Genomic DNA, 26350 nt, shown 5'->3' on the forward strand with positions numbered 1-26350 from the left:
GCAAGGGCGGCTTAGGCAAAAATGGGTATCCCGGTGGATTGAAAACCCGAAAGGGCGATCCAGCCAAAAGAGGGATTAAAGCGAAGACTACAGTCTGAGTTGTCTGTACTTCATCGCGCTTCATTCGTCTGCCATCTCGAAAGATGTGATCGGTCCAGTCAGTCTTCTCAGAAAGCAAGGAGTTGGGAGGAGAACTGATGATCTGTGAGTTATAACAGAATTGGGAAATAGTGGATGCCGTATTTACATTGCCATTAGGATAGTTTATTTTCCTTTTGTGCGCAATTACCTCTTTCTAGGAATTGCTTCCCAATGTATTTGCCTTTTCAGGCACATTTTCAATCGATAAAAGTCGTTATTCAGATAAATAGCTCTCTTGTTTTTATTTTTACTGTTTTGTTTGCAAAAACGTCCGAATTTTTGATAAACATTGCATATAATAAAACATGAAGGCTTAACAATAACTTGCAGGAGGATAAAACATTTGAGAATCATTTTGAATGTTGAGGACACTTGAGCATATCTTGTCCATGTACCCCTGGGGCATTGTGTTGTGCTGTCTTGCAGGTCGTCTTCTGTGATCATCTCCCCAGCAGGACCTTCTCAGAGAAAGTTTGAGAGCTGTCAGAGCTGTGTTCCCCTGCAGAGGTGCCTGTGGATGGTATCTTCTTTCCTCAGCAGGTCTAAGGATTGCCTACCTCTAGCAGGCTTGTGTTGGCAGGTTTCCCCAGCTGGGATCCCCACTGAGTGCCTGGCAGAGGTTTCCCCAGGAGTTCCCCAGCGGAGTTTGTCATGAGAATGTTGTTCCCTAGCAGTTGGGCTTGTGATATCGTTATCCTCAGCAGGGTCGTGAATGCTTCTCCCCAGTAGGTTTGTGGGAGTTCGTCTCCAGTATGACGTATTGTGTTAGCATCCCCACCAGAATGGTTGCTCTCCCCACCAGAGTTGTTTCTCCTCAGCAGAGTGGTGTGGGTTTGTTCTTCAGCAAGTTCCCCGAGTGGAGCGGGTTTCGAAGAAATATTTCTCCAGCAGAGTTCATCCTACTTGTGGGTTGGTTGAGTTCCCGTGGCAGATCAGTATTGGCATCCCCAGCTGAGTTTAGTCTACCTAGGGATTGTGTGGGTCGTCCCCAGTGGAGAAGAAGATATTCCCCAAAGCAGAGTGGTCCTACCTGAGGTTTGGTTAAGTCTTCCCCCAGCAAAGTGGTATATCATTCCCCAGTAAAGTGATCTTGTTACTCCTCAACGAGTGTCATCCCCGAAGAGTTGCTTGGTGTTATCTTCCCCAGCAGAGTATTGAGTGCTTCCCAAGCGGAGTCCCCGAGTGGATTGGATCCTGTGAAGGATATTCCCAGCGAAGTCTATCCTATTCCCGGCAACAGTTTTGTTTCTCCAGCATGAGTGAGAGGTCGGTGCTTTCTCCGTAAAGCATTCCTAGATGAGGGGTCTCCCCGCAAAGTTGGAGTACCTGATCTTTTGGCTCCGTAGCCAGGGTGCATTTGCATTTTGCATGTAGTAATCATTGCATCCTCAAAACGCGTAGCATTTCCATTCAATGTGGAGCATTACGCCATAGAAAAATTCAAACATATGCATTCATGTGTTCAAAACCCAATCAGGCCGTATCCCCGGCAGAGGCGGATGTTTGTTCAACCTGTACGGCACGTTTGCTACAGTTGCTCCTGACAGCATTCAGGATTAATAATCCCCACAGAGGTTTATTTCCTCATCCGTTGGTGAAAGGAAAGCCTGTTTCTCCCCCAATGAGACCCCCTGCAAGTGTCAAGTCTCGCCCTGTCATTTGGTAAATTTCAGTAGCCTGTCAGCACCCGCGTGTGTTATTTCTTTGGTGTCGGTAAACACCGTCTTTCGGTGATTTCCAGTCATGCGTAAGTGTCTGGTCTTCTTTGGTGTCGGTAAACACCATCTTTCGGTGCTTTCCCAGTCATGCGTAGTGTCTGGTATTCTTTGGTGTCTGTAAACATCATCTTTCGATGTTCGTAACGTCGTCCCTTCCCTAGTGAAGTTCCTCCTCTCCGTTGGTGTCGATAAACGTCGAGTTTTTCCTAGGCGTCCGTTGGCGTATAGTTGATATCTTTCCCCACAGGGTTATCCCCAGAAATTACTCCTCTCCGTTGGTGTCGATAAACGTTGAGTTTTTCCTATTCGTCCTATGACGTATATTTGTTGTTCCCCACAGATCATTTGGTAAGGCCAGATGATTCCCCTCAGAGTCCTCCTCTCCGTTGGTGTCGATAAACGTCGAGTTTTTCCTATTCGTCCTATGGCGTATAGTTGTACCCTTCCCCAAGTGGATCTACCTCCCCGTTGGTTTCGATAAACGTTGTGTTTTTCTCATTCGTCCGATGACGTCTGATTGTGTACCCTATTCCCATTCATTCATTAATGTCTGGTTGATTTCCCAACCAGAATTCCCAGTAGACGTCCTATTCGGTTTCCGGTTGTGGTGCCTTTCCCTCGTGAAGTGGCTTTCTCCTTCTCCCTTTCGTCCTATGACGTCTGGCTGAGTTTTCTCCTTCTCCCTTTCGTCCGATGACGTCTGGTTGAGTCTCCCTTTCGTCCTATGACGTCTGGCTGAGTTTTCTCCTTCTCCGTTGGTGTCGATAAACGTCGAGCTTCTCCCTTTCGTCCTATGACGTCTGGTCGAGTCTTCCCATTCATCCTATGATGTCTGGTTACCTCTCCGTTGGTCTTGGTAAACGCTGAGTTTTTCCCTATTCGTCCTATGACGTCTAGTTGTACCTGTCCCCATGTGGATTTACCTCTCCGTTGGTCTTGGTAAACGCTGAGTTTTTCCCTATTCGTCCTATGACGTCTAGTTGTACCTGTCCCCATGTGGATTTACCTCTCCGTTGGTCTTGGTAAACGTTGAGTTTTTCCCCATTACGTCCGCGGACGTATGGTTGTATCTCTCTTTCCATTCATTCATTAATGATTGGTTACCTCTCCGTTGGTCTTGGTAAACGTTGAGTTTTTCCCCATTACGTCCGTTGACGTATGGTTGTATCCTTTCCTGGTTATCCCTAGTAGAGTTGATTTACCTCTCCGTTGGTCTTGGTAAACGTTGAGTTTTTCCTAGTTGTCCGTTGGCGTCTAGTTGAGATGATTTCTGATCCCAGTCATCGTGTGTCGATGTCTGGATGTGCTTGTACCTCTGAAAAAAAAACAATAAAAACAAGAAAACAGAAAATTTCCCAGCAGTGTGCAAATTTCTACGGTTCTTGGTATTCAATCCCTGTTTACCCTGAAAGTCTGACAGCCGTTGCTCTCATCCATTCGGGTTCCCAGTGGATTGAATAGGGGCAGCTGTAACATCTCAAAATTTGCCCTCCTCTTCTCTGAAAAAAAATAAATAAATAAATAAATAAATAAATAAATAAATAAATAAATAAATAAATTTGCAGGCTATGAGTCGACGCATAGCAGGCTATGAGTCGACCGCTCGCGCGAAAACTCAGTTTTCTGGGCATTTTCCACTGTGTGAAGCTGTTTTTTGGGTGTTAAGTTACTTATTTTCCAGATTTTGTTCACATAACTCATTTTTCACTAATTTCACTTCATTTTGTTAATTGTGATTAAGGAGTGGATTAGGATGTGGTATATAACCTTAACTGTAACAGAAATTGCAAAAAAGAGATTTCACAATTTCAGATCTAACAAACTTTCCCTCCAAGAACCTCTCAAGAACACTTCACACTCAAATTCATCAAACTTCCTCCATTCTTGCTCAATTTGCGAAATTCTTTTAGCATTGGTCTTGATTCATCATCATCTCCATCTGTTTTTGAAGATTGGAAGGAAAGGAGCTTTGAATCGTGACTGCATATACAAGCATCATTCATGGCAAATCGCGATTTGGAGCATTAGGAGCTGATTTGTTCGAACCTGAGCGCATCAATCACTTTCCTTATCACACTACTACATCTGTTTGTGGAAAACACGCACGAAGAACACCAATTTCATCGCTGCATTCCAGGTATTTGATTTTTTCGAATGTCATGGTTCTTTGATTGCTTATATGCGTTTGGTAGAACTCTTCATGTAGAGTATCGTGATGGTTTTAGATTTGTGAATGATGAACTGTAGGCTAAGAAATCTTAGTTTGAAGTTTCGATCCAAAACCCTAACATGATCGATTCGCGTGATATAGCAACTGTTAGGTTAAATCGAGTTCATATTTGGATTCCACATGTTCATACGGTTCCAACGAGTATTCGTTTGCTCGTTTTGGTGGTGATTTGATAATCACGTGTTCTTGAGTGGCTGAGTGATGAAGATGATGATTTCTGGAATTTTAGAGCGTTTGATCCATGAATCCATTTGAAAATTCAGATAACCTGTTTCCCTCCCCCGCGCCTTATAATTACAGGAATGCCACTGGTGAAAATCATTTTAATTTAATTAATTCATAAAAAAATCACAATGACTTTAAAAATTCATAAAAAATCATTAAAAAATCAGAAAAATGTAGGAGTTTTTGTGTTGACTTTCTAATTGACTGTAGAATTTATTTGACCTATTGATTGAAGTTGTGCACGGTGGAAATTGTGTTTGACCTAGGGATGTTTCACATGTATGTAAATTTGATACATTCTACCATTTTGATGGTGAAATCCTCATGTTTACAAAGAAATGCTTGAAAATTTTTGTGGTGATTCTAGACATATCAATGGAGATTTACATGTGCATTTTATGAATTTTGGATTCCTGGTCATTGAGTTACAAATTTTGGAACCTAGGTGTGACAATTTGTGTCACACCTCATTATGTCAACTTGCTGGATTTTTTTGAGTGACCTATACTTGTTGGATTAATGTGAAATTTTGCATGGATGTTCATTAACATGTTAAGATGCTATGTGAATTTTTGTGGAATTTTATGTGGCATTTTTAATTTGATTGCTATTTTTCATCTCTGGTGGTTGATTATGCAAGTCCATGTGGTACATGTTTGTAATTTGGATGTGAAATGCTCATATGGTATTGAATGATCATGAAACTTGGTATGCTTGTAATAGACACACGATGTAACATCCCTGTTTTGGTCCCACTCATTTCTTTACTGTTTTCATTGACTTGTGAATTTTTGAAGTGAATGTATGTGTTGATGTTGTGATTTGGAGCATGTAATTGTGTCTGTTTTTGTTGATTTTCATTGACATAGTTCCCTTGGTCCAATTAGACTAAAATTTGACATGCTAGACCTGGAATATCCCCTGTTTAGGTGTAAATTATTTGAGAATTTTTAGAATTGTTGTGATATGGATTTGAATGCAATAGTTCTGTTTGGATGTTTGGTGTTCCATTTGAACTAGTTTGCCTTGTTTTGTGTATGGAATGAATATAATGAATGATATGAACATGGGACTAATTGTGTTGGCTCTTGTTTGGCATTAATTTGAGTTTGGTTAGAGATACCTTGCTGTTTAGGAATTTTTCTTGCCTTTGGACCCTAGGCTTGGCCTAGTGGTCTAGTTGCTAACATTTGATTGATTTTTCAGGATCAATAGCACAATGCTCATGGAGAATGATCCAAGTTAAATGCAACTGATGTTGTTTGATGTTTGTACACTAACATAACTTTGTTTTGTAGGTTGTGAAGTTTGGGCTTTAGCTTTGAACTTGCTTTGTTGTGCATTGATCTGTATAGACTGACTGATTAATACTTGCTGTTTATGTTTGTCTGTCTGAGTACTAACTGTGTTTGACTGTTTCCAGGTACTTTTAGTTGCTCAGTTCCTTGTGAACTTTTGCTTTGCTTTGCTTAAGCAACTTGTATTGAGGTATAACTTCCTAACTTCATGTAGTCTGGAGACCCGGTTTGTTATTTGACCGGGCAAATTGTCTGAAGTCCTCCTTAAGAGGCAATGATTGTGGTTGTTTATTTTTCGTGCCAAGCAGGTGAAAGTCCTCTAAAAGAGGCAATTGGTGGAAGTTAGGGATAAGCAATCTATCCCCCACTATTCAGTTGAGTCTTCTCCTTGCTCCCATTACATGGTTGTAGCATTGAGATCACAAGCCCAAGATCTTGTGCAGTGCACATTGTGTCAGAGTCTCTGAGTATAGAAGGGTCCCTCCATTCTGGACCCATGCTCATTTGTCAGAAGCTCTCCCTGGTCAGGGATAAGAGTTGTGAGGTCTGATCCTCACTTCACCCTTCATCTGCTTCACCTTAGCCCCTCAATGGCAAGGTTAAGAGCAAAAACAGCCTGTACAGATGACTTGCTGAGGCAGTCAAACCTATTGATTGAGACCCCTTGTTTGGTTATAGCGTGTGCTATGTGGATATCTGATTGACATGTTTGTTTGAGATGCTTGTTCTCATTTGATGTGTGCTTGTATGTTGTTTGCTTGTGTGCTTGCTTCTTTCCTGGTTAGGATAGGCTTGCTTATGCAAGTAGGATAGAAACCTTAACTTAGGGTTGACTTTGCATGACAACATCTAGGCTCGAGTCGTAGTCTCCCTAGTGTTGTGTCTCCCTCTGTTATCTGGTTAGGCTAGAACCTTTGTCCCTGCGTAGGGGAACTACGTCGCCCTGATCCTCATACCAGATGAGGTACGTAGGCAGGAGATGAGCAGATCTCTCCGGGCGCCTGTGTCTTTGTTTTGTGTTGTTGTGTGCTTGGAAGCTGATGTAAGTCCATCGAGTGGCATTCGGGTTCCAGTGTGCGTGTGTTTGGTTCGGATGCTGATGTAAGTCCAGTGATTGGCATTCAGGCTCCACGTTTGCCTTTGCCTGTGTTTGTTTGTGTGCGTGTTAGCCGAGCTACGAATGCTCTGATTCTCCTTCGTCCAAAGGAGATACGTATGCATAGGATGCGACATCCTAGCGAGCATGTGTCGTTTCCCCAGTCCGAACTACTTTGACTCTGATGTCTATGTTTGATAGACTAAGTAGGCCCAGGATGCGAGATCCTGCCGAGTCAGTCTTGTTTGTTTCCTTGTGTCTCTTTCAGCCTGTGTAGATGTTTATTTGAGCAGTGTTTTAGCAACCATTTTCCTTCCTTTTGTGCATGGATCCCGTCGAGTACGACGGATGCGTAGGGGTGCTAATACCTTCCCTTCGCATAACCGACTCCCGATCCCATTCTCTTTGGTCGCGAGACCATGCTTTTTCCAGGTTTACTCTGAGCGTTTCCTTTCCCTCTTTTGGGATAAATAACGCACGGTGGCGGCTCTGTTGTTCTTGTTTTCCCGCCGGTTTTTCGCGTAATGCGACAGTTTCAGTGGGGAATTTCTGAGAAAGTAAGTTCCTGAGGATGCTCGTGGGAAGAAGGAGATTGAGTTTCTGGAGCTGAAGCAGGGTAACTTGTCGGCTACTGAGTATGCGGCCAGATTTGTGGAACTTGCTAAGTTCTACCCTCATTACAGTGAAGTGATTGTTGAGTTCTTGAAGTGTATAAAATTCAAGAATGGTTTGTGTCCCGAGATTAAGCAGGCAATTAGATACCAACAAATAAGGAGGTTTCAAGAGTTGGTGAACAATTGTAGGATTTATTAGGATTATAGTAGGGCTCGGTCGGCTCACTACAAGAGGATGAACGAGAGAGAGAAGAGGGAAGCAAAATCTGAACCGTGGGAAGCCATATAGTTCTCCAGCTGATAAAGGTAAACAACGAGATATTGATGTTAAGAGGCCAAGTGGGGGAGGTGCTCCTACTCCTCTTAAGTTCTATAGGTACAGTGAGTTGGGTCGTCGTGTCAGTGAATGCAAGAGTGATATAAAAAAGTGTTACAAGTGTGGGAAGTCAGGACATTTGGTTACTGATTGCAAAGAGAATATGGTGACTTGCTACAACTTGGTGAACCAGGACATATCATCACTCATTTCCCGAAGTCTAAGCAAGCTTCAACTAGAGGAAAGGTGTTAGCTCTGATGAGGACTCAAACTTCCAGTGATGACAGGTTGATCAGAGGTATATGTTATATTAATAATACGCCTTTGATTGCTATTATTGATACCGGTGCTACTCATTCTTTTATTACCATTGACTGTGTGAAAAGGCTAGGCCTTGTTGTTGCTTCTATGAATGGAGAAATGGTTATCGAAACTCCTGTTAAAGGTTCGGTGACTACTACTTCAGTTTGTTTGAATTATCCTGTGTTAATCTTTGATAAAGATTTTGGCGTTGATCTTATTTGCTTTCCATTGGAGAATCCCGATGTTATCTTGGGGATGAACTGGTTGAAGTTCAATCATGTTTATATCAATTTTTATAACAAGTCGATGTGGTTCCTTACTCCTGGTGAGGATGAAGAAGTTGGTTTATTATCTACTAAAGAGTTGAAGGAGATTTTGGAAGAGGAAGCTCAGGTGTTAGTGTTGTTTACGATGTTATATGCTAAAAGTAAGTCGGTAATTGATGAATTGCAGGTAGTGCAGGAGTTTCTAGAGGTGTTTCCAAATGACATTTCAGATGTACCGCCAGAGAGAGAGGTGGAGTTTTCTATTGATCTTGTCCCTAGTACCAAACCTGTTTCTATGGCACCATAGAGGATGTTTGTATCGGAGTTAGCAGAGTTGAAGAAACAATTAGAAGATTTGCTAGAGAAGAGGTTTGTGAGACCAAATGTGTCTCCTTGGGGAGCTTTGGTGTTGTTAGTAAAGAAGAAAGACGGTAGCATGAGGTTGCGTGTGGATTACCGACAATTGAATAAAGTGATGATTAAGAACAAGTATCGACTTCTAAGAATAGATGACTTGATGGATCAGTTGGTGGTTGTACATGTGTTTAGAAAAATTGATTTGAGATCAGGTTACCACCTGATCAGAGTGAAGGATGAAGATGTACAAAAGACGGCGTTTAGAACTCGATATGGACACTATGAGTATTTGGTGATACCATTTGGTGTTTCTAATTCACCTGGAGTATTTATGGAGTACATGAATTGTATATTTCATACTTACTTGGACCGTTTTGTTGTGGTATTTATTGATGAAATTCTGATCTATTCTTAATCAAAGAAGAACATGTCGAGCATTTGTGAGTTGTTTTGCAAGTGTTGAAGGAAAAGAAGCTTTATGATAAGTTATCAAAGTGTGAATTCTTGTTGAAAGAGGTTAGCTTTCTTAATCATGTTATTTCAGGTGGTGGTATTGTTGTGGATCCATCCAAGGTAGATGCAGTTCTACAATGGGAGGCTTTAAAATTGGTGATGCTAGTGAAAATATACCTGAATGTATCGGACGCTCGAACATACAACAGAGTCGCCATCGAACTTTATTTATTCCTGAATGAAAGGAAAAACATTGATAAAACTCGTGGGAAAGAGATATGTTGGGTAAGGAAGTCGGTTATATAAGGGGAATGTATTAGCACCCATAACATCCATGGTACTCCATGGGAACCGTTTTGGTTGTTCTCGCTCGAATGGGTGTGATATCTAAAGATTACTCACAAAAGAATGAGAAAAGAAAAAGAATAAATAAAGTGCTCGTTGAGGATTGGGGCCCTTAGTGCCATGAGGAATTCAAAGCTCCGTAGTTCAAAGAACTAGTGGTAGGGGTGAAAAGAATTGTGATTAAAGTATGGTCTGAACCAAAGGATAATGTTGTTTGAACTTCAACAAGGAGTGAAAATATGAACCCAAGAGTAAGGTGGCTTTTACCAGTATGTGAGCTAGCAAGGTTTCCGCTATAGGGTAATGTTGAAAATATGAAGAAATAAGTGTTTGGGAATAATCCAAACCTCTCTTGGTTCCCAAGGTGATGCAAGACGGAGCACAAAGATGTAGTGTATTTGGCTCAAAGATACCCGTTATATCACATGGAGTGAATGAAGTTAGAATACGAGTGCATCATGGAGATGAACAATATGAAGTGACCAAAGTCACATAATTGAAGGTTTGGTGACAATTGACTGAAGAAGTAGTTTGAAACCGAAAGTGAAAATGTATTGGAATCCATAGGAGAAATGGATTTGCACCCTATAGGGAAACAACGTTAAACGATACGTGGACTAACATGGATGTCACTATATGATATTTAGCCAAAAAAGAAGGAATTAAATGTCTAGGTATAAGCCAAACAACTATAGGGACAAATGCGGACTATCGATATATCGTTCTAAAAGGGTGTATATGGATATCCAAAGAAAACGGTATTTCGGTGTCAAAGGAATAATATGTCACTAGGGTGAACGATTTAATGATTGAAGGTAGATAATGGATCATGAAAGATATGAGTGGTGCCCTAAGGCAGAAAGAGGGATAATTAGAAGTATGATTGCCAAGGATTCGCATCCTCGTGCCTACATATTCTCATTGTGCAATGAGAAAATCAGAGTAATCGTAGTTCATGGAACCACGGGGAAAAAGAGAGAGATAAGTGATGAAAAGTATAATGTGTACCAATATAATGGTATCAAGGGAACCCACAAATGCATGGAACTTGGAATCAAAGAGTAAACATGTGTTTACCAGTATGTGGGCTAGCAGAGTTGCCGCTATAGGATAAAGCCAAAAACAAAGACTGAAATAAGTGTTTGGGTGCAAGCCAAACAACTCTTGATTCATAAGACGGACTGCCGCTATATCATCCTAAAAGGGTATAGGCGGGGCCCAAGAGAAAGTATTGTTGAATACAAGAAAATAGTATATCACTAGATGGGGAACAAATAGTTCAAGATCAAAGAAGGATAGTATCTTGGATCCAAGAAAAAATAGACTCTGAATCAAAGAGCAAGGTCGTGTCTAAACCCCAAAAGACTGGATTAAATGTTCGTGGGTATGACCCAAACAACTCTCGATTGATGAGGTGGACTGCCGTTATATCGTCCTAAAAGGATGTACAAGGAGTCCAATGAGATGTATAGTTGATCTCAAAAGATGGTATTGATTGATGAATGAAGAATGATGGATTAATAAATAGGGTAACAATATATAAGGTAGCTTACGAAGAATCTGGATTCTCCTGCCTAAATATCTTTATAGTGAAATAAGGAAATCAGAGCTTTCATAGTTCGGCCCACTAGGGCTGAAAGCAAGATGATTAAGGAGGCAAAAGAAGATGATAAATTGATTGAGAGGGTGGAATAGACTTGATAGTTATTGGATACGAACCACACTAAAGTCTATGAGTAAAGGTAGACACGGTAAGCAACAAGCCAAATGTCCCACACCCAAAGATATCCAGAATGAGTGTAGGAAAGTTCCAGTCTCATTCCTTCTTTACTGCTTAAGGCTCATGATATATAATTCTCATCCTAACTTTCAAGTTGGGGAAGAAAATCTTTGTTGTTGTTTCTTGTAATGATGAAGAGAGAAAGACTGGACAACTCATTGACGAGAATCACACTAAAGTCTATGAATATGGGTCAGTGCTTTGAATAGCTAGGGCTTACGCCCCATACGCAAAGTCACTCTAGACAAGGATAGGAGAAACTTCGTCTCATCATTCCTTATTACTTAAGGCTCATGGCGCATGATACTTCTCATAACTGGCAAGTTGTTGGGGAAGAATCTTCTTTGTTACTCCTTGTGTTGATGTTGTTTTGTGTGAAGAAGACTTGGTAGTTTATTTGATTCGTATTGCACTAAAGTCTATGAATAAGGGCAAACGCTTTGAATAGCTAGGGCCTACGCCCCGTACGCAAATTCACTCTAGACAAGGATAGGAGAAACTCTGTCTCATTATTCCTTATTACTTAAGGCTCGTTTCATACAGTTTGAATCGTATTCACAAAGTGTTAACCTTTGATTTATCTTGTATAACCCGCTGCTTGGTATGACTGAGGATGCCTTGATTGATAATCTAACTTGAGGCTTCGAGCTCTACAACTTACATGAAAAGTCTTATTAAGTGACCAAGGGTCTTTTGGTCACTCAAATTAGACTGTGAGATTATACAATATCAAAGGACTTAGTTGATCAAAATTGCTTTTGATCAACTTGAATCGAAGGGTTAAGATTTAATTGGAAAAATTAGGTTAATCCTAATCTAATGGTTACAAGCTACTCTTAAGTGGACATGCAATTGTTAATCAATACTTGATTTAAAACTAATTAAAATTCTAAGTCAAGATTAATCCCAGAGGATCATGCATATATATGGTCAAAATAACAAAAGAAACCCTTAAGGGGTAAAATGGTCATTTTGCAAAGATATTCAATTATGGACACAAATTTAATTCCAATTAGAGTCTAATTATAAACTACAAATTTATTAAGTCCTAAATTCTAAAATTAACCTAATGTTCAACTATTAACTAAATTCTAAAATTAACTAAAAAATCTAATCATTTTCTAATTTCTAATCTAATTAAAACTATATCAAAAATCAATTAGAAAATTATACAAAAATCTAATAAAGTCCTAAATTCTAATTAAAAATCTAAATCCTAATTAAACCTAAATAAAATGCTAAAAAAACAATTACCAAAAATATCGACACAAAATAAAATGGAATTAAAGGTAATTAAAATGGTAATTAAAATGTTGGACCAAGAGGGGTGTATGCCCAAAATATAGAGTGCAAAATTCAGCAATAGGGGCTTTGGACCCAACAGAATAAGCCCAAATATCAAGAAATGTAGTTGGGTTCAGCAAGTATGTTGCTAAGCAAAACAAGGGTGTAGAAAGCAAAATATTGGGCTTAATGGCTAAACCCAACAAAACTTGCAAAGGGACATGACAAAAAATAAACAACTCACTCTCTTCTCTACACATCATATTCCAATACTCATATCAAAACAAAACCACCACCGGAGCTCCGGCACCACCGCGCTGGAGGCGGCGGAGTTGACCGGAATCAAGAAAAAACACGACTTTCCTACTCCTCGCAACCTCTTCTATCCTAATCTCTCATCTATTCTAACTAGAAGTTAATCAACTCTGAAAATTGGGCCAATAAAGTCAAGAACCCTAAGCATAAAGTTTGAAATTAAATAAGGATGGAGGAGAATCAAACCACCAAACCTTGGGGTTTTGATTCTCCACTATACAAGCTACATTGTGGTATCAAAAATTCAGCAAACAAGCAAGGATGAAAATTCACCCACCTGCAAGACGGAGGATTGTCTTGGAACTTGCTAAAATTTGAAGGTGATGAAGATGAAGTGAAAACCAGATGTATGCTACTTTGAACCTTTAATCTTCTACTTCTACTATGAACTCCTCCTCTTTAAGAATTAACTCTGAAAATTTCTGAATTGTATTATTGTTATTGATGTTGATTATGTGAATATAGGGATGATTGTTGAATGCAAGAGGTTTATATCAATTAATAACAAACTTTAATGTGAAGCTTGCTCAAATGGTGATTTGAGCTTTGGTGTAGGGAGAGGAATTGGAGAAGATGAAGTGAGAGGAGAAAAGTTGAATCTGCTATGAGTAATTTGAGAGAATGATCAAGTTTTCAGTTTTTTTTCTGGTGTAATAAGAGTGATGTGTTTATATAGGTTATAGGTTTGGATCAAATGGAGGTTTGGAGTTAGTTTTGTGAGGCTTGGAATTGGTTAAATGAGGCTTAGAATTAGTTAAAATGGTTTGGAATTAGTTTGAAGAGGTTTGGAGTTAGTTTGATGTGGTTTGGAATTAGTTTGAGATTGTTATAAGTAACTCACAAATGTTGAGAAGGTTGGTGAATTGAAGTGTTAGGAGTTTGGTCCAATGCATGAATGATATGGTTGGTTGCTGCATAATCATGTAAAGATTTCAATGTGTATTGATGCAAGCATTGGAATTGGTTTGGAGTGCAAATGAAACTGCATTACAGCTGAAAATGCAGTATTTTGGCCCATTGTCCTAGGGGAAATCGATTTCTCAAACATGGTAATCGATTTCCATCACCCAAAAATGTATTTTTTAGCTACTGGAGCAGGGAAATTGATTTCCCAAACATGCTAATCGATTTCCATCACCCAGGAATGCATTTTTTGGCTATTGGAGCAGGGGAAATCGATTTCCCAAACATGGTAATCAATTTCCATCACCCATGAATGTATTTTTTGGCTACTAGAGCAGGGGAAATTGATTTCCTAAACATGGCAATTGATTTCCTTCACCCAGGAATGTTTTTTTCTTTGTTTTGATGCATGGGGTCATGTGTGAAGCATAATGGCTTGACTTTCTTTCTTGTCCAATATGAAATCAACTTGAAACAAAAGATTTCAATGCATTTTTGAACATATTTAAATGAATTAATGGAATGGAATTAATGGTTAATCAATGAATGAAATGATTGAAACAAATTTGAATGGACCAAAGACTAATGGACCATCCATTATGACCAATGAATCAAAGATGATATGCAGTGACATATGAATGTAGGCATGCTCCTAGGCCAATCACAAGGAAACAATGGATAAGGTTTAGCTAAATCAAACATCCATGTGTCAAGCAATAACCAAAAGTCGCAAACCAAATGAGTCACAAGTGATCCACTATTGCCATGGACCAGACTAGGGTTTCCACTCCCTTAAATCAAACCACATGATTCACAAACCTCCTAGATCAAGAACTAGGGCTTTGATGAATCCCAAATCCAAAAGTTAATCCACCATGGCACTCAAGCATTGTAGCGGTAAGTTCATGACCATCAAGCTATGGATAAACTTGACGTCAATAAAAGCAGAGTCGCCACCACGCTTTTATTGTTTCCAAAGGAAAAGGGAAAAGTACGAACAAAACCCAAAGATAAGAAGTTTTCAAATCAAAACTAATAAAATGTCAGAGATTACAGGTAAGAGGGTTGGTTACACAGAGGGAAGGTGTTAGCACCCGAAGTGTCATAGGTACTCCTAGGGAACCCTTTTTATGTGTGCATATATTTTTTGATGTTTTAGAAAAATAAAGTGTGGGGGTGAGAAAAGAATTTATTGATTATATTTTTGTGTTTGAGAAGACCTTCGGTCTTGTGCCTACGTACCAACATAAAAATGAGGGATCAAAACCTCGTAGTTTGTGGTAAAAATTTCAAATAAGTTGGTGAATTGTTTTTAACAAAAGTTAATAAGAGAAGGCACAAAGGAGCCAAAAGTTTGAATGAAGTTGTTAGTTCTTTTTGTCTTCTTAAATTTTAAGTTAATTTGATTAAGTTTATTTACAAATTTGATTTAAGAAAGAGTTTGAAAATTCAATGGCATAAGGCCAAAGTTTCAAAGCATTAAAGCAAAGTCTAAGTTTGAAATTACAAGCAAATAAATTTTCAAAAAGGGGGAAGAGATTTTGAAATTAAATAAGTGGGAGGAGATGAAGAGGTTATCCTAAGCACAAATTTAAAATTTAAGAGTTGAAAATATCTGACCAATGGGATGCAATCCAACATACAAGAATGTCATATAGAAATCCATTTTCCTTTGGACTTTAACCAAGCAAAAACCAATAAGCGATGAGCAATATCCAGACATCATAAAGATCAATGCATCAAATAAAGATGACCACATCCAAGCAAGCATTCTAATAGCTAGCAGTCTTCATTGTCTTCCCATGTATCAGATGAAATATTCCTTGATTAACTCAGAAGAAAGCATCAGACACAAGATCAAAATAACAATTAAGCACAAAGACAGAGTAGCAGATGAACCCAAGAAATCCTCAAGGCTTGTATCAGATGAAGACACAATTCAAAATAGCTCAGTCTCAAGATGTTGGCATTGACCAAGTCCTTTTAGCACAGGGAATGTTGTCTAATCCTAAGTCCAAAAGTTCAGATCAAGTTCAACAGTCCACCATATGTTTTTTTAGGGTTTTTGTTGTTATTAGGTATTTTAAGGTCCTAAGACCACAAACAAAATCAAAACACACAAATAACATATACAATCACAAGATATGGCTCAAATGAGCAAAGTGAAAAGGACATAAACATAAACAAGTTATATGAAATGTAAATGATAATGAATGATAAATGACTGAAATTTAAATTGGATAATAGTAAATGACTTGAAAGTAAAACAATATTAACAAGAGTTAGTTAAATGTTAGTCAAAAGTTAGTCAAGTGTTAGTGGTGATTTTTAATTGATTAAGTCATTCTTTAGAGAACACTTAACCATTCATTCACAAGTATGAATCCTTAAACCAAGACATCTTCCATGAGAAGGGCTCCAACTTGGATAATTCAACAAGTATGCCACTAGCTCCCATGAAAAGAAAAAAGGTCAAGTCTCCACACAATACCATGAAGAATGAGAGACTTACAATCTCATTTACTAGAATATTATGCCTTGAGGGTCAAATTTAGCTCTATATTAAGCAATCATAATTGGACTTATGTAGAAGTCACAACTATCTGAGGCCGGACAATAAAAATTTAGGTGTTAATGCATGTTAGAGATTTGGTATGAAGAACCAAACTCCTAAAGCATACCACACACTAAAAGAAAAGTCAAAAGGGAAGGACCTATCTCCGTCATACTTGTATTGATTCATCTGACACAAGGTCATTGATGAATCAATTAACCTTTAGACATTAGAGATTTCATTGGTCAAATGAGGGAATGAGAAAGAATTAGGATAAAGATGAAGAGGGAAGGGAAGATAGAAACACAAATTGATCATGACAGGAATTTCATCAAATCAAAACCATCCATTCACTTTGGGAGATGAAATGTACATTTCATCAATCCCCTAAATTCAATGGTTTTGATCCAACAAAAGTCAAATCAACCATAACCAAGACCCAAACAGAAAGTCAAACATCACAAGACCATAAAAATGGCTCAAAAATATTTTTAAACATTTAATCAATTAAAAATCAATTTAAAAATGAATTAAAATGCATTTTAATTTGGTCAAAACCTAAAATCCCTTCAAAACACCAAATAAATGACAAGGGATTTATCCTAGGTCAAACAAGGTCAAATGACCTTAGACAAAATTTTTCACAATTTTTAAAAAGTCAAAAGTCTTTTTAAACAATTAAAAATATACACAAAAACATTTAATTCATGAAAAATACCAAATTTATTCCAAAAAATAATTTAAATTCAAAATATGGAACAAAAAAATATTTAAAGATTTTTGGTGAAAGTCCCATATTTTTTGGATTAAAAACAAAATTAATATGAATTAAACAAAATAAAGGGATTAAATGAAAAATCAAAAAATAAAATAAAATTCAAAAAAATAAGGGCCATCAGATCTCCCTCATTAATTGAGGTGGCAGATCTGATGGCCACGTGCGCGCTATCCACGATGGACCAAGTCAAACGCGTTACGAAGCTGGTAATCAAAATGGACGCTCAAGATTAAAACGTGGGAACCTGATCAGATGGCTTGGACCTTGCCAACGCACCACCGGAGCCCTAGCTCCGGTCATTTTCTCCGGTGGACCTCACCGGACTGGTCCACCCTCAACCAAATGAAAAATGAAAAGTGAGTACATGTTTTTGAAGGAAAAATGCTCAGGAGCACGAATCTGACCTCCATTTCTTCCAATTCCAAGTGTATTGAAAGATACATGGATTTGAAATTTGAGGTTCATGATCTGAGTTGCTTCGATTTGACCTCAAAGCAACTCAATCTTATTGCCTATATTGGTAGGACTTTAGGCAGCCAAAAATCAATGAGAATGGTGAAGAATTGAGAGAGAGAAAGTTTGACAAATTTCACCTTATGTTTGTAGTGATGAAACTCGATTTGGATCTCAATTTGCTTGGGCTTGCTTCCACTTGATTGCAGAAGGTGAATTGAGAGCTCAAATGGCTTAGATTCTTGGAGTTTCAACTTCAAAATAGAAGTGGAATTGAAACTTGATTTTCAATTGAAACCCTTCAAGTTTATCCTCTATTGGTGATGGGAAGGTTGCAGGAGGAAAGCTTGGGCAACGTGTCCCTAATTCTGAGCATGAGACAATGTATTTATAGGTTTGACAATTGATTTTCACACACTTCCATTCAAATGCCAAAAATAGCAATTCTCATGTGCATGCTTGCATGGGCGTGTGATAGGCCCATGAAATGATGTAATTAGGTCCAAAAATGATCATGAGTGATGCTGAAAGTGTAACATGAAGCCATACATTTGAAATTGAGAAGTGGTCATGAGATTCATCCAAATGGAACCATGAAGAGTAACCATGAGCAAGTCATTCAAATCTTGTCCAAATGAAGTGATTTTGGACCTTTTGGAAAGGTGAGATCAAGGGGAACAACTTTCATGTTGAACACTTTTCAATTTGAAGCTTGGATCATGATGAATTTTGAGGTGGAAGTTTGGGAAATCAAACATAATTGAAAATTTTCTAAGTACCAAGTCAAATGTTCACTTCTTCCACCTTAAATAACTTTTGCCATGAGCTTCAAACGGAAACATTTCCTTCATAAAAGTTGTAGATCTTTCAAACCTCTTAAACTTGGTCACAAATTTGATCTCATTTGGATTTGGCATGAAAGAATTATGCATTTTAGAAGTTGAGAAAAATTGCTTGTTCAATGGTAATGACCCAAAATGACCTATAATGTTTCCTCTTGTAACATGCCCTTACAAGTTGAATTTTAAGTTTCTCAAAGAATCAAAGTTGGAGAGGACATCTTGAAATTGATCATGAAATAAATAAATTAATAATTTATACACATAAAAATCAACTATTATTATTTCCAATCATAAATAAAACATACCCTAAAAAATGAGTTTTGAAAACCTCATATTAAACTATTATAATAATTAGATTTTTTTTTCAAAATAACCAAATTTTTCAAAAAAATTCTAAAATAACCAATTTTTTTTTAAAAAATACAAAAATAACCAAGTTTGGTAAAGGATGTCCCAGATGAATTGGCGCACCCCTATACCAATAAGAGGAGGCGCCAGTAGCATTGTATTGGTATGAGGGTGCGCCAATTCATCTGGCGCATAAAATCCATCTACATTTCAAGTGGTTATGGGTAAACATACTGTATGTAATGTATGTGAGTTAGATATCATGAACTTAGGATTTGAGGATTTTGATTTTTGAGAAACCCTAACATGTGTTTGTGTTTTAATCCATAAAATTGATATTTATGTTATGCTATGATGTTTCTATATTGAATTCCATGAATGAGTATGTGTATAGAACATGATTTGGTGTAAAATTGCATGTTTGAGTTTCACTTAAAAATGATTGATTTGGGATTTTGGTGAAAATTAGTAGAGCTTAGAATATTGTTTCTATGATCTTAATAGTTGCTATATGATATATATATAGGTTGTATAACTATTTATTTCATGAAAAATGATGGATTAATGTGGTTTTATGATGAAAATTTGTGCTGGACAGTAGCATTTTTGCAACAACAGTTTTCCTGGTTTTTGACAGCATTTTCGCAACAACAAATTTTTTGGTTTTTGACAACATTTTTACAACAGTAAATTTTCTGGTTTTTGACAGCATTTTGAAAAGCTTGTAAATTCAATAACTTTTGAACCGTAACTCCATTTGAGGTACCGTTTGGACCGTTAATGTGATATTCATTTTGATAACATTAGATTAATATTTTATCAAAAGAATCATAATGTAGATGTATGTTGTATGTGTGGTGAATGTGAATGACATGTTTTCTATTGTTTAGCATGTATTGGTATGGGGATGCGCCAATTCATCTGGCGTATCCTCTACCAAACTTGGTTATTTTGGTATTTTTTTTGAAAAATTGGTTATTTCAGAATTTTTTTTGAAAAATTTGATTATTTTGAAAAAAATTCTAATAATTATAACATAAAATAATTATCGCATAAATGAAAATAAATATAATAAAAATTAATTAACTAAATTATTTGATAAAATATTAATTTGTTATTTTTTAAAATATAATATAAATTCTCTTTATAGTAAAATACAAATATATAAATCATTACATGTAATTAAATGTATATGCAAAACTATTCTGTATAGCGCCAATTATCAACGTGTGTGGGACTGTCAACACACCACAACTCAACCAATCAATGGTGGTTACATCTATTCGTCTTCTTCCTTCTTCTCTCACTTCTCTCGTTCAACCTCGTTCTCCATATTCATGGCGTTGGCGTTCTCCTTCTTCCATCTCATTTCCGCTTTCTCCCATCCACTCCAGTAACTAACCACCACTTTCTTATTGCTTTCGAATTTAAATTTATTCAGTTTTTTCTAGGTTTAAATTATCCAATAGCTATCATGATTTTATAACAAATTCTTGATTTGTTGTTATGAAATTTGATTATTATAGTTTAATTTGTGTTGCAGTTTCCTCTAATGGAGTTGGTGATGTTGAATTACCTGTTGATCAATCACAAGTTATTTTCATTGGGACTGGAACTAGTGAAGGGATTCCAAGAGTTAGTTGCTTGACTAATCCTTCAACTAAATGTCCGGTACAGTAATCAATCCTATCATTTTATCTTATCATAAAGTCATAATTTAAGTGACACCGGTAGTGGACGTTGACAAATCAATACCGATAATAATTTTAAAATATAAATAATTGGACTTAATCATAAATGACAACTCGGTGTCTGGTCCTGACATGGACACTGACATTGACAGGTTTTTTTCTAGAGGTCTCGGTGCTACAGAGTGAGTGTAGTACCAACACTTCAGATTTAAGATATTATCATTGTTTACATTTAATCACTTAGAGAATGTTTGTCAAGAGAGTTAGTAGGACTTTCATTTCTTAAACTATAATGGTGTCGACGTGTTAGTGTCAGGTTGGGTCTGATAGTGATATTCATATTTGTGATAGTGTTTGTTAACGATTTATATTGAAGAATGTTTGTTAAGAGAGTTGTTTTTATTTTTTATTTTTATGACTATTTCAGGTATGTTTAAAAGCTGCTAAACCGGGTGATAAGAATAGGAGACTTAACACGAGCATCCTCATTCGCCACCCAAACTCCACAGGAACACATAATATTCTAATAGATGCTGGAAAGTATGTTTCAACTTTCAAATTTCCATTTGTAGTATGTATTGCAATTGTGATTGGTTAATGGTTATGAATTAGGGTGATCGTTTTCTTCCTTTAATTTTGATTTCAGTCCAATATGTGATTTCTTGATGTTTTAGGTTTTCCCCGAATTAGAGTTTCATTTCTATTTTTGAACTCTTCAAAACTCTAATGGAATGTTAAGAAATTAGTATATAGCAATTGTGGCCTTCTTGCAATGTTTTGCTTGTATATTTCATGTTGTATGCTGAAGAAGCTTGAAATTGATTCATTTACAAGTGAAGGAATTTTGTTTTCACTGTTATCACAGTTTATGTGTTAGAAAAACTGTCAATGACTTAAGTATTGACTACCGAGATTGTAGAATGTACATGGATATATGCATCTCTTTTGTCATTGTAGAAATGTGGCTGTCAACAAGTGAGTGCGTTTTTTTTTCTTATTGTTTTTTCTCTACTTTTTGAGGATATTATATGAGTGGATTTAAGATTGGGTTGCCTAGTCATGATATAATATTACTGTATTTGGAAATAGTCATATACGAAGTATGAATATATTGAATTCTTAAAACTGATATTGGATAGCGCCGGTTTCAAAGAAAACAGTTTGCCTCATTTGGGTGCTGATAACAAATTTTCACTATTGCAGGTTTTTCTATCACAGCGCTCTCCGGTGGTTCCCTGAATTTGGGTTAGTTAACCTGTTCATTTGCTTAGCTGTTTTTGATGTTATTTGAGATAGCTTCTCCTGTTTTCCATATTGCTTTTAGGAAAGTACTCTACAACTTTAATAAGGGTTAAGAACTGCAACAAGTAGAATGACACATACAAGTTGCAAAATGGAGTAGATACTAGATACCTGCACAAACTATGTGAGGTCTATGCACCATTAGGACGACTCGTAAAATGTTGTAGTGGAACTAGGGTGTTGTCCAGTGGCTTGTATGGGAAAATGCTAGAGTGTACGGGTTAAGATTGTGTTAATATTATGATTGGGGTTATTATTGAGGCTAGAGAATTTATGATGTAGATGACATTCTTGCTGGTTTTCTTATATTTTTCAACTCTGTTTTTATTTATTTTAAATACTTCTTTAACTAGTTGTATTTCTGTCAGGATAAGAACACTTGATGCAGTTATTATTACTCATTCCCATGCTGATGCAATTGGAGGTCTTGACATCAATACTTTCTAAAACTCTTTGGATAATTTATAACAATAATATGCCAAATACAATTCTTCTCTGAAGTAATACGAAATCTAACTAGGCATATAGACTAAATCTGTTTCTCTCTTCTCCCCAGGTCTTGATGATCTTAGAGACTGGACTAACAATGTTCAGCCTTCTATTCCAATATATGTTGCCAAGCGTGACTTTGAGGTCCTCTCCCTTGTTCTTTCCTTCTGAAATTAAAGCTTTCAATTTTACTTTCTTCATCTGCTTGTTGTCTATATGTATAGGACTCATTGCTATTATTAAGATCAAATGTGGAAACTGGAAGGGACTCCCACACATACTCGCCATATTTAAGAAATAAATGTTTTCATCAGAATTTGCAATACTTTTAGAATTTTATGTTGTATTTATATCTGTTAGAGTACGTGGGTTGGACCTTACTCTAATATGGTATCAGAGCCATGTTTAAGATCCGTTGGGACACTTGCTGCCAGGTTTCAGCTATCAAAGCCATATATTGTCTAATACCACGTTAAGAAATGTGGTTGGGCCTAACTTTAATATGGTTCCCGAGCCAAGTTTATGATCTGTTGGGTCACCTGCTATATAGTTTCTGCTATTGAGCACAGCGGAAGTGTGGTGGGCTGATAGTAGAAACCTGATGACAAGTGGCCCAACGGATCGTAAACCTGACTCTGATACCATATTAGAGTTAGGCCCAACTCACATTCTCTAACAATATCAACATGTTTAAATGGTATTTATGCCTTCTTTGGGATTACCCGAGGAAGGTGTACAGGTGGTATTATTGAAGTATGTATTTATATATGCTACTTAACAGCTAAACACAAGTTAGTATCTGCATCTGCTTCAACATTTGAATTACACAAATTCATTATGCATTTGAAAAAGATGTATATGATGAATTGTAGTTAAAAATTGAGAAGGACCAAATCTTTCTCTCATGGTATAATATGAAGACTAGAGAGTTGTTTATTAGAAGTTCCTCTATAATATCTTGATCCAAAGGTTCTATATTCTAATTTGTGTGATGGAACAATTTTTTTTCACTATTATAGCTTCCGAAATTCAGGGAGGGAAGTTGCCCATCTTGCATTATAGTTATACATCTTGCATTATAGTTATAGTTATGCTTTTCGCTTACTAACCTGCTATAAATTTACAATCATTTTCATTATTTAGATTGATACTGAGAAATGAAGAAATGTTTTAGGGGAAATCTTTTCGTGCTCATGTATTCATAACTGAAATATGCAGGTTATGAAGAAGACCCATTATTACTTAGTAGATACAAGCGTAATCACACCTGGTGCTGCAGTCTCAGCGTTGCAATTCAAAAGCATATCTGAAGAACCGTTTTTTGTGCATGGATTGAAGGTTGGTATTGTTATCAATTATAAATGAATAAAGGGCAGGTATTTTGGCTCTTTTTCATATTCACTCAATTTAATTTCTCATTTTTTGCTCAATCGTTTAATAGATTTAACTGTAAGCGTAAAATATCAACTAGTTTACACCGACATATAACAACAATTCACTATTTTTTCACATTAGTACACTATTGTAGCTGGATTTTTAAATTAGTGGCATAGCATGAAAAAATATCAGACTCCAATGGGATGTCAGTGAAAAACTAATTTACACTTGCAGTATATACCCATTAAACTCTTACTTTCTGACCATAAAGTTCTTGTACGTGAAGCCTGGCTCTAATTTATTTTTCTTTTTATGATTGTACTTTAGTTCACCCCACTACCAGTGTGGCACGGTCAAGGTTATCGGTCCCTTGGTTTCCGTTTTGGTAATATATGTTACATAAGGTAATGTTTCTCAATAAGTGGAAAAGTTTTTGCTTATAGTATAATTCAGTCCAGTTTTCTTATCAATAATAATTACAGGAGTTGATATCGTTTCAAAATTTGCAGTGATGTCAGTGAAATTCCTGAAGAAACTTATCCACTTTTGAAGGGCTGTGAACTTCTAATCATGGTGACCAGCTCACCCTCCTATCTTTTCTATCTTGCCATAAACTTCACCATTTTCACATTTAAAAAATAGAAATAGGGCATACTGTTTCTCTTTGCCTCATAATGTATGATTCTACTTTCTATAGGATGCTTTGAGGCCTGATCGCTCTTCAGCTACACATTTTGGACTTCCAAGGGTAATCCCTTTCACATCTGTTGATTTTTATTTCTTGGAGAAATAAATTTATTTCAATCTTCCTTTTCAGGCCTTAGAGGAAGTGCGAAAAATTCAACCCAAAAGGACACTTTTTACTGGTATGTTCATCTGCAACTTCCTTGTCAGCCTAATCTTCCTCCAGTTTCATGCCTTAATTTTCATGATGCAACAATCTACTTAAGTTCAATGATGAATAACTTCCCTGATCTAAACCATGCTTGAATCTTCCATCTATGAAAATTGAAAACGCTTCAAAAAAGTAATTTTCGTTGTCTCTTTATTACAATTTAAAGGAATGATGCATCTGATGGATCATGAAGAAGTGAATGGCTACCTTACAAAACTATTGGAGTCTGAGGGCCTTGATGCACAACTGAGCTATGACGGGCTTTGTATACCAGTCAGGCTCTAACTGCAATTTCACTCATACGAGGACCATTATTTTTTCTCTAAAAGAGAACTTATTAATTACAAAATAAACTTTGAAACGAATGTCATTACCAGGTTTTTTATGGTATGAACATTGTGCAGGCTGCTGCAGCTATTCTGCTTTTTTCCTGTCACCATTCTTTATTTCTCTAGCTCTATCTGAACACCAAGAATGATACCATGACATGTGACTTGAGGTTTATTTCCTGCAATAAAAGATTTATTGGTTTTTATAGTAATATGGTGCTATTGGGATAGCTGATAATGTCAAGTTCAGTTAAATCCATATTTAAATACAGACTATATTTGAGAATGTTCAGGTTGGCGACATTTTAGGATTCTATAGAATATTGCCTGTCTTCTAAAGTTAACACCCTATATCTATGAATTTTCAAAACTACCCCTTTGTGTCCGGATAGTAAAATCCGGATACATCTTATACATTTGTATGAACAATACTATCCCGACAAACCTTTACGCAGTTTTTTAAAAATTGTGGTGATTGAACCGGATAATACTATCTGAATAAATCTCTATACAATTTTTGAAAATTTTGGTGGTTGAAACTTTTATCTTGTCCGGATAATACCCTCAACATAGTTTTCTTCTTCTCTTTCATTTTTCTAGATGAGCTACAGAAGGTGCTGCCTTAACATGGAACAGTTTGAATGTACTTAATTTCTGTATTTCACAATAACTAAAAAAATGAGTATAAGCAGATAGACTCAAACTGCCTTCAAATACAGAACTGACAACAGCCATCTTCCCAAGTTGGTGGCACCCATTGTTCAAATAATCCTGCATTCTCAAATCCACCAACAACACTTGCCTTGATAACCTAAGAAATCAATAAAAAAATTCTAAATAAGACCATGAATTAGCATTTTGTATAGACAAGGAGTCAGCTCATATTTATAATTCTGAATTGAGCAATTTTGGCCTGGAGTCACAATGGTCAAACATTAACTCAATGCATGTCTCCAGCTCAGTCAGTGGCAGCATTAAAGACTTAATTTATCTTCTATGTATGCCTTGATAGATTTCTTATGACCTTAATTATTACTCCCTCCGATTCTTTTAAAATATTATTTTTGTATTTTCTACGCATACCAAAATATTAATCAATATTTTTATTTTTTAAATAATAATTTTTTATCTATAATACTCTTAATTATTACATTATTTTTCTTTGTAATAAATATCTAGAGAAAATTGTGACTAACGTGCAATTACTACTATCTTGAAATTTATCAGTGATAATTAGAAAAAAACAAAAAATAATAAAAAAAAAGTTACATTTAAAAAGAAACAGTAGAAATAGTGTTTAGTATAAGATTTTTAAATTGTTGGGGTTGCAAATATTATTTTTTAGGGATCATCGTAGTCTTTTCTTTGAGAGCTTTTTTCTTCTTTAGAAAGTGGGACGAGGTCTAAAGGTGATTTTTTTTAATGATCTGACAACATGCTATAATCTAAATCATTTTGAGAACCAAAAATGAGATTGTAATTTTAGGTATTTGAAAATGGTTTTTGGACAAATCAGTGGGGAATTTTTGCATCTTCAAATAACTTCAAAAATTTATTTTTCGAATTAACCATTAGCTAGTCGAGATTTTGGCCTACTTTAGAGTGACTGCTATAACATTCTGGAATTTCCATCAAAGACATGAGTCAT

General features: G+C 36.6%; 1 protein-coding gene across 1 annotated transcript; it reads left to right on the forward strand.

The window, feature by feature from the left end:
- The first annotated feature begins 19809 nt into the window (after positions 1 to 19809).
- Positions 19810 to 24914, forward strand: LOC127076370 (putative hydrolase C777.06c). Its single transcript, XM_051017995.1, has 12 exons — positions 19810 to 20012; positions 20163 to 20290; positions 20738 to 20850; positions 21514 to 21555; positions 21981 to 22036; positions 22169 to 22245; positions 23320 to 23439; positions 23806 to 23882; positions 23988 to 24051; positions 24176 to 24226; positions 24296 to 24344; positions 24540 to 24914. The coding sequence occupies exons 1-12, from the start codon at positions 19886 to 19888 to the stop codon at positions 24656 to 24658; spliced, it is 1023 nt and encodes a 340-aa protein (XP_050873952.1). The 5' UTR covers positions 19810 to 19885; the 3' UTR covers positions 24659 to 24914.
- Positions 24915 to 26350: the final 1436 nt, after the last annotated feature.

The sequence above is a fragment of the Lathyrus oleraceus genome, chromosome 4, assembly GCF_024323335.1.
Source record: "Lathyrus oleraceus cultivar Zhongwan6 chromosome 4, CAAS_Psat_ZW6_1.0, whole genome shotgun sequence".
Lineage (NCBI taxonomy): Eukaryota > Viridiplantae > Streptophyta > Magnoliopsida > Fabales > Fabaceae > Lathyrus > Lathyrus oleraceus.

Bases quoted from the DNA above. Each gene is read 5' to 3' on its own strand.
- LOC127076370 (XM_051017995.1), top strand. From the start codon at position 19,886: ATGGTGGTTACATCTATTCGTCTTCTTCCTTCTTCTCTCACTTCTCTC. The intron at 20,291-20,737 runs GTACAGTAATCA...TGACTATTTCAG, and splicing joins ATCCTTCAACTAAATGTCCG to GTATGTTTAAAAGCTGCTAA. The intron at 22,246-23,319 runs GTCCTCTCCCTT...TGAAATATGCAG, and splicing joins TTGCCAAGCGTGACTTTGAG to GTTATGAAGAAGACCCATTA.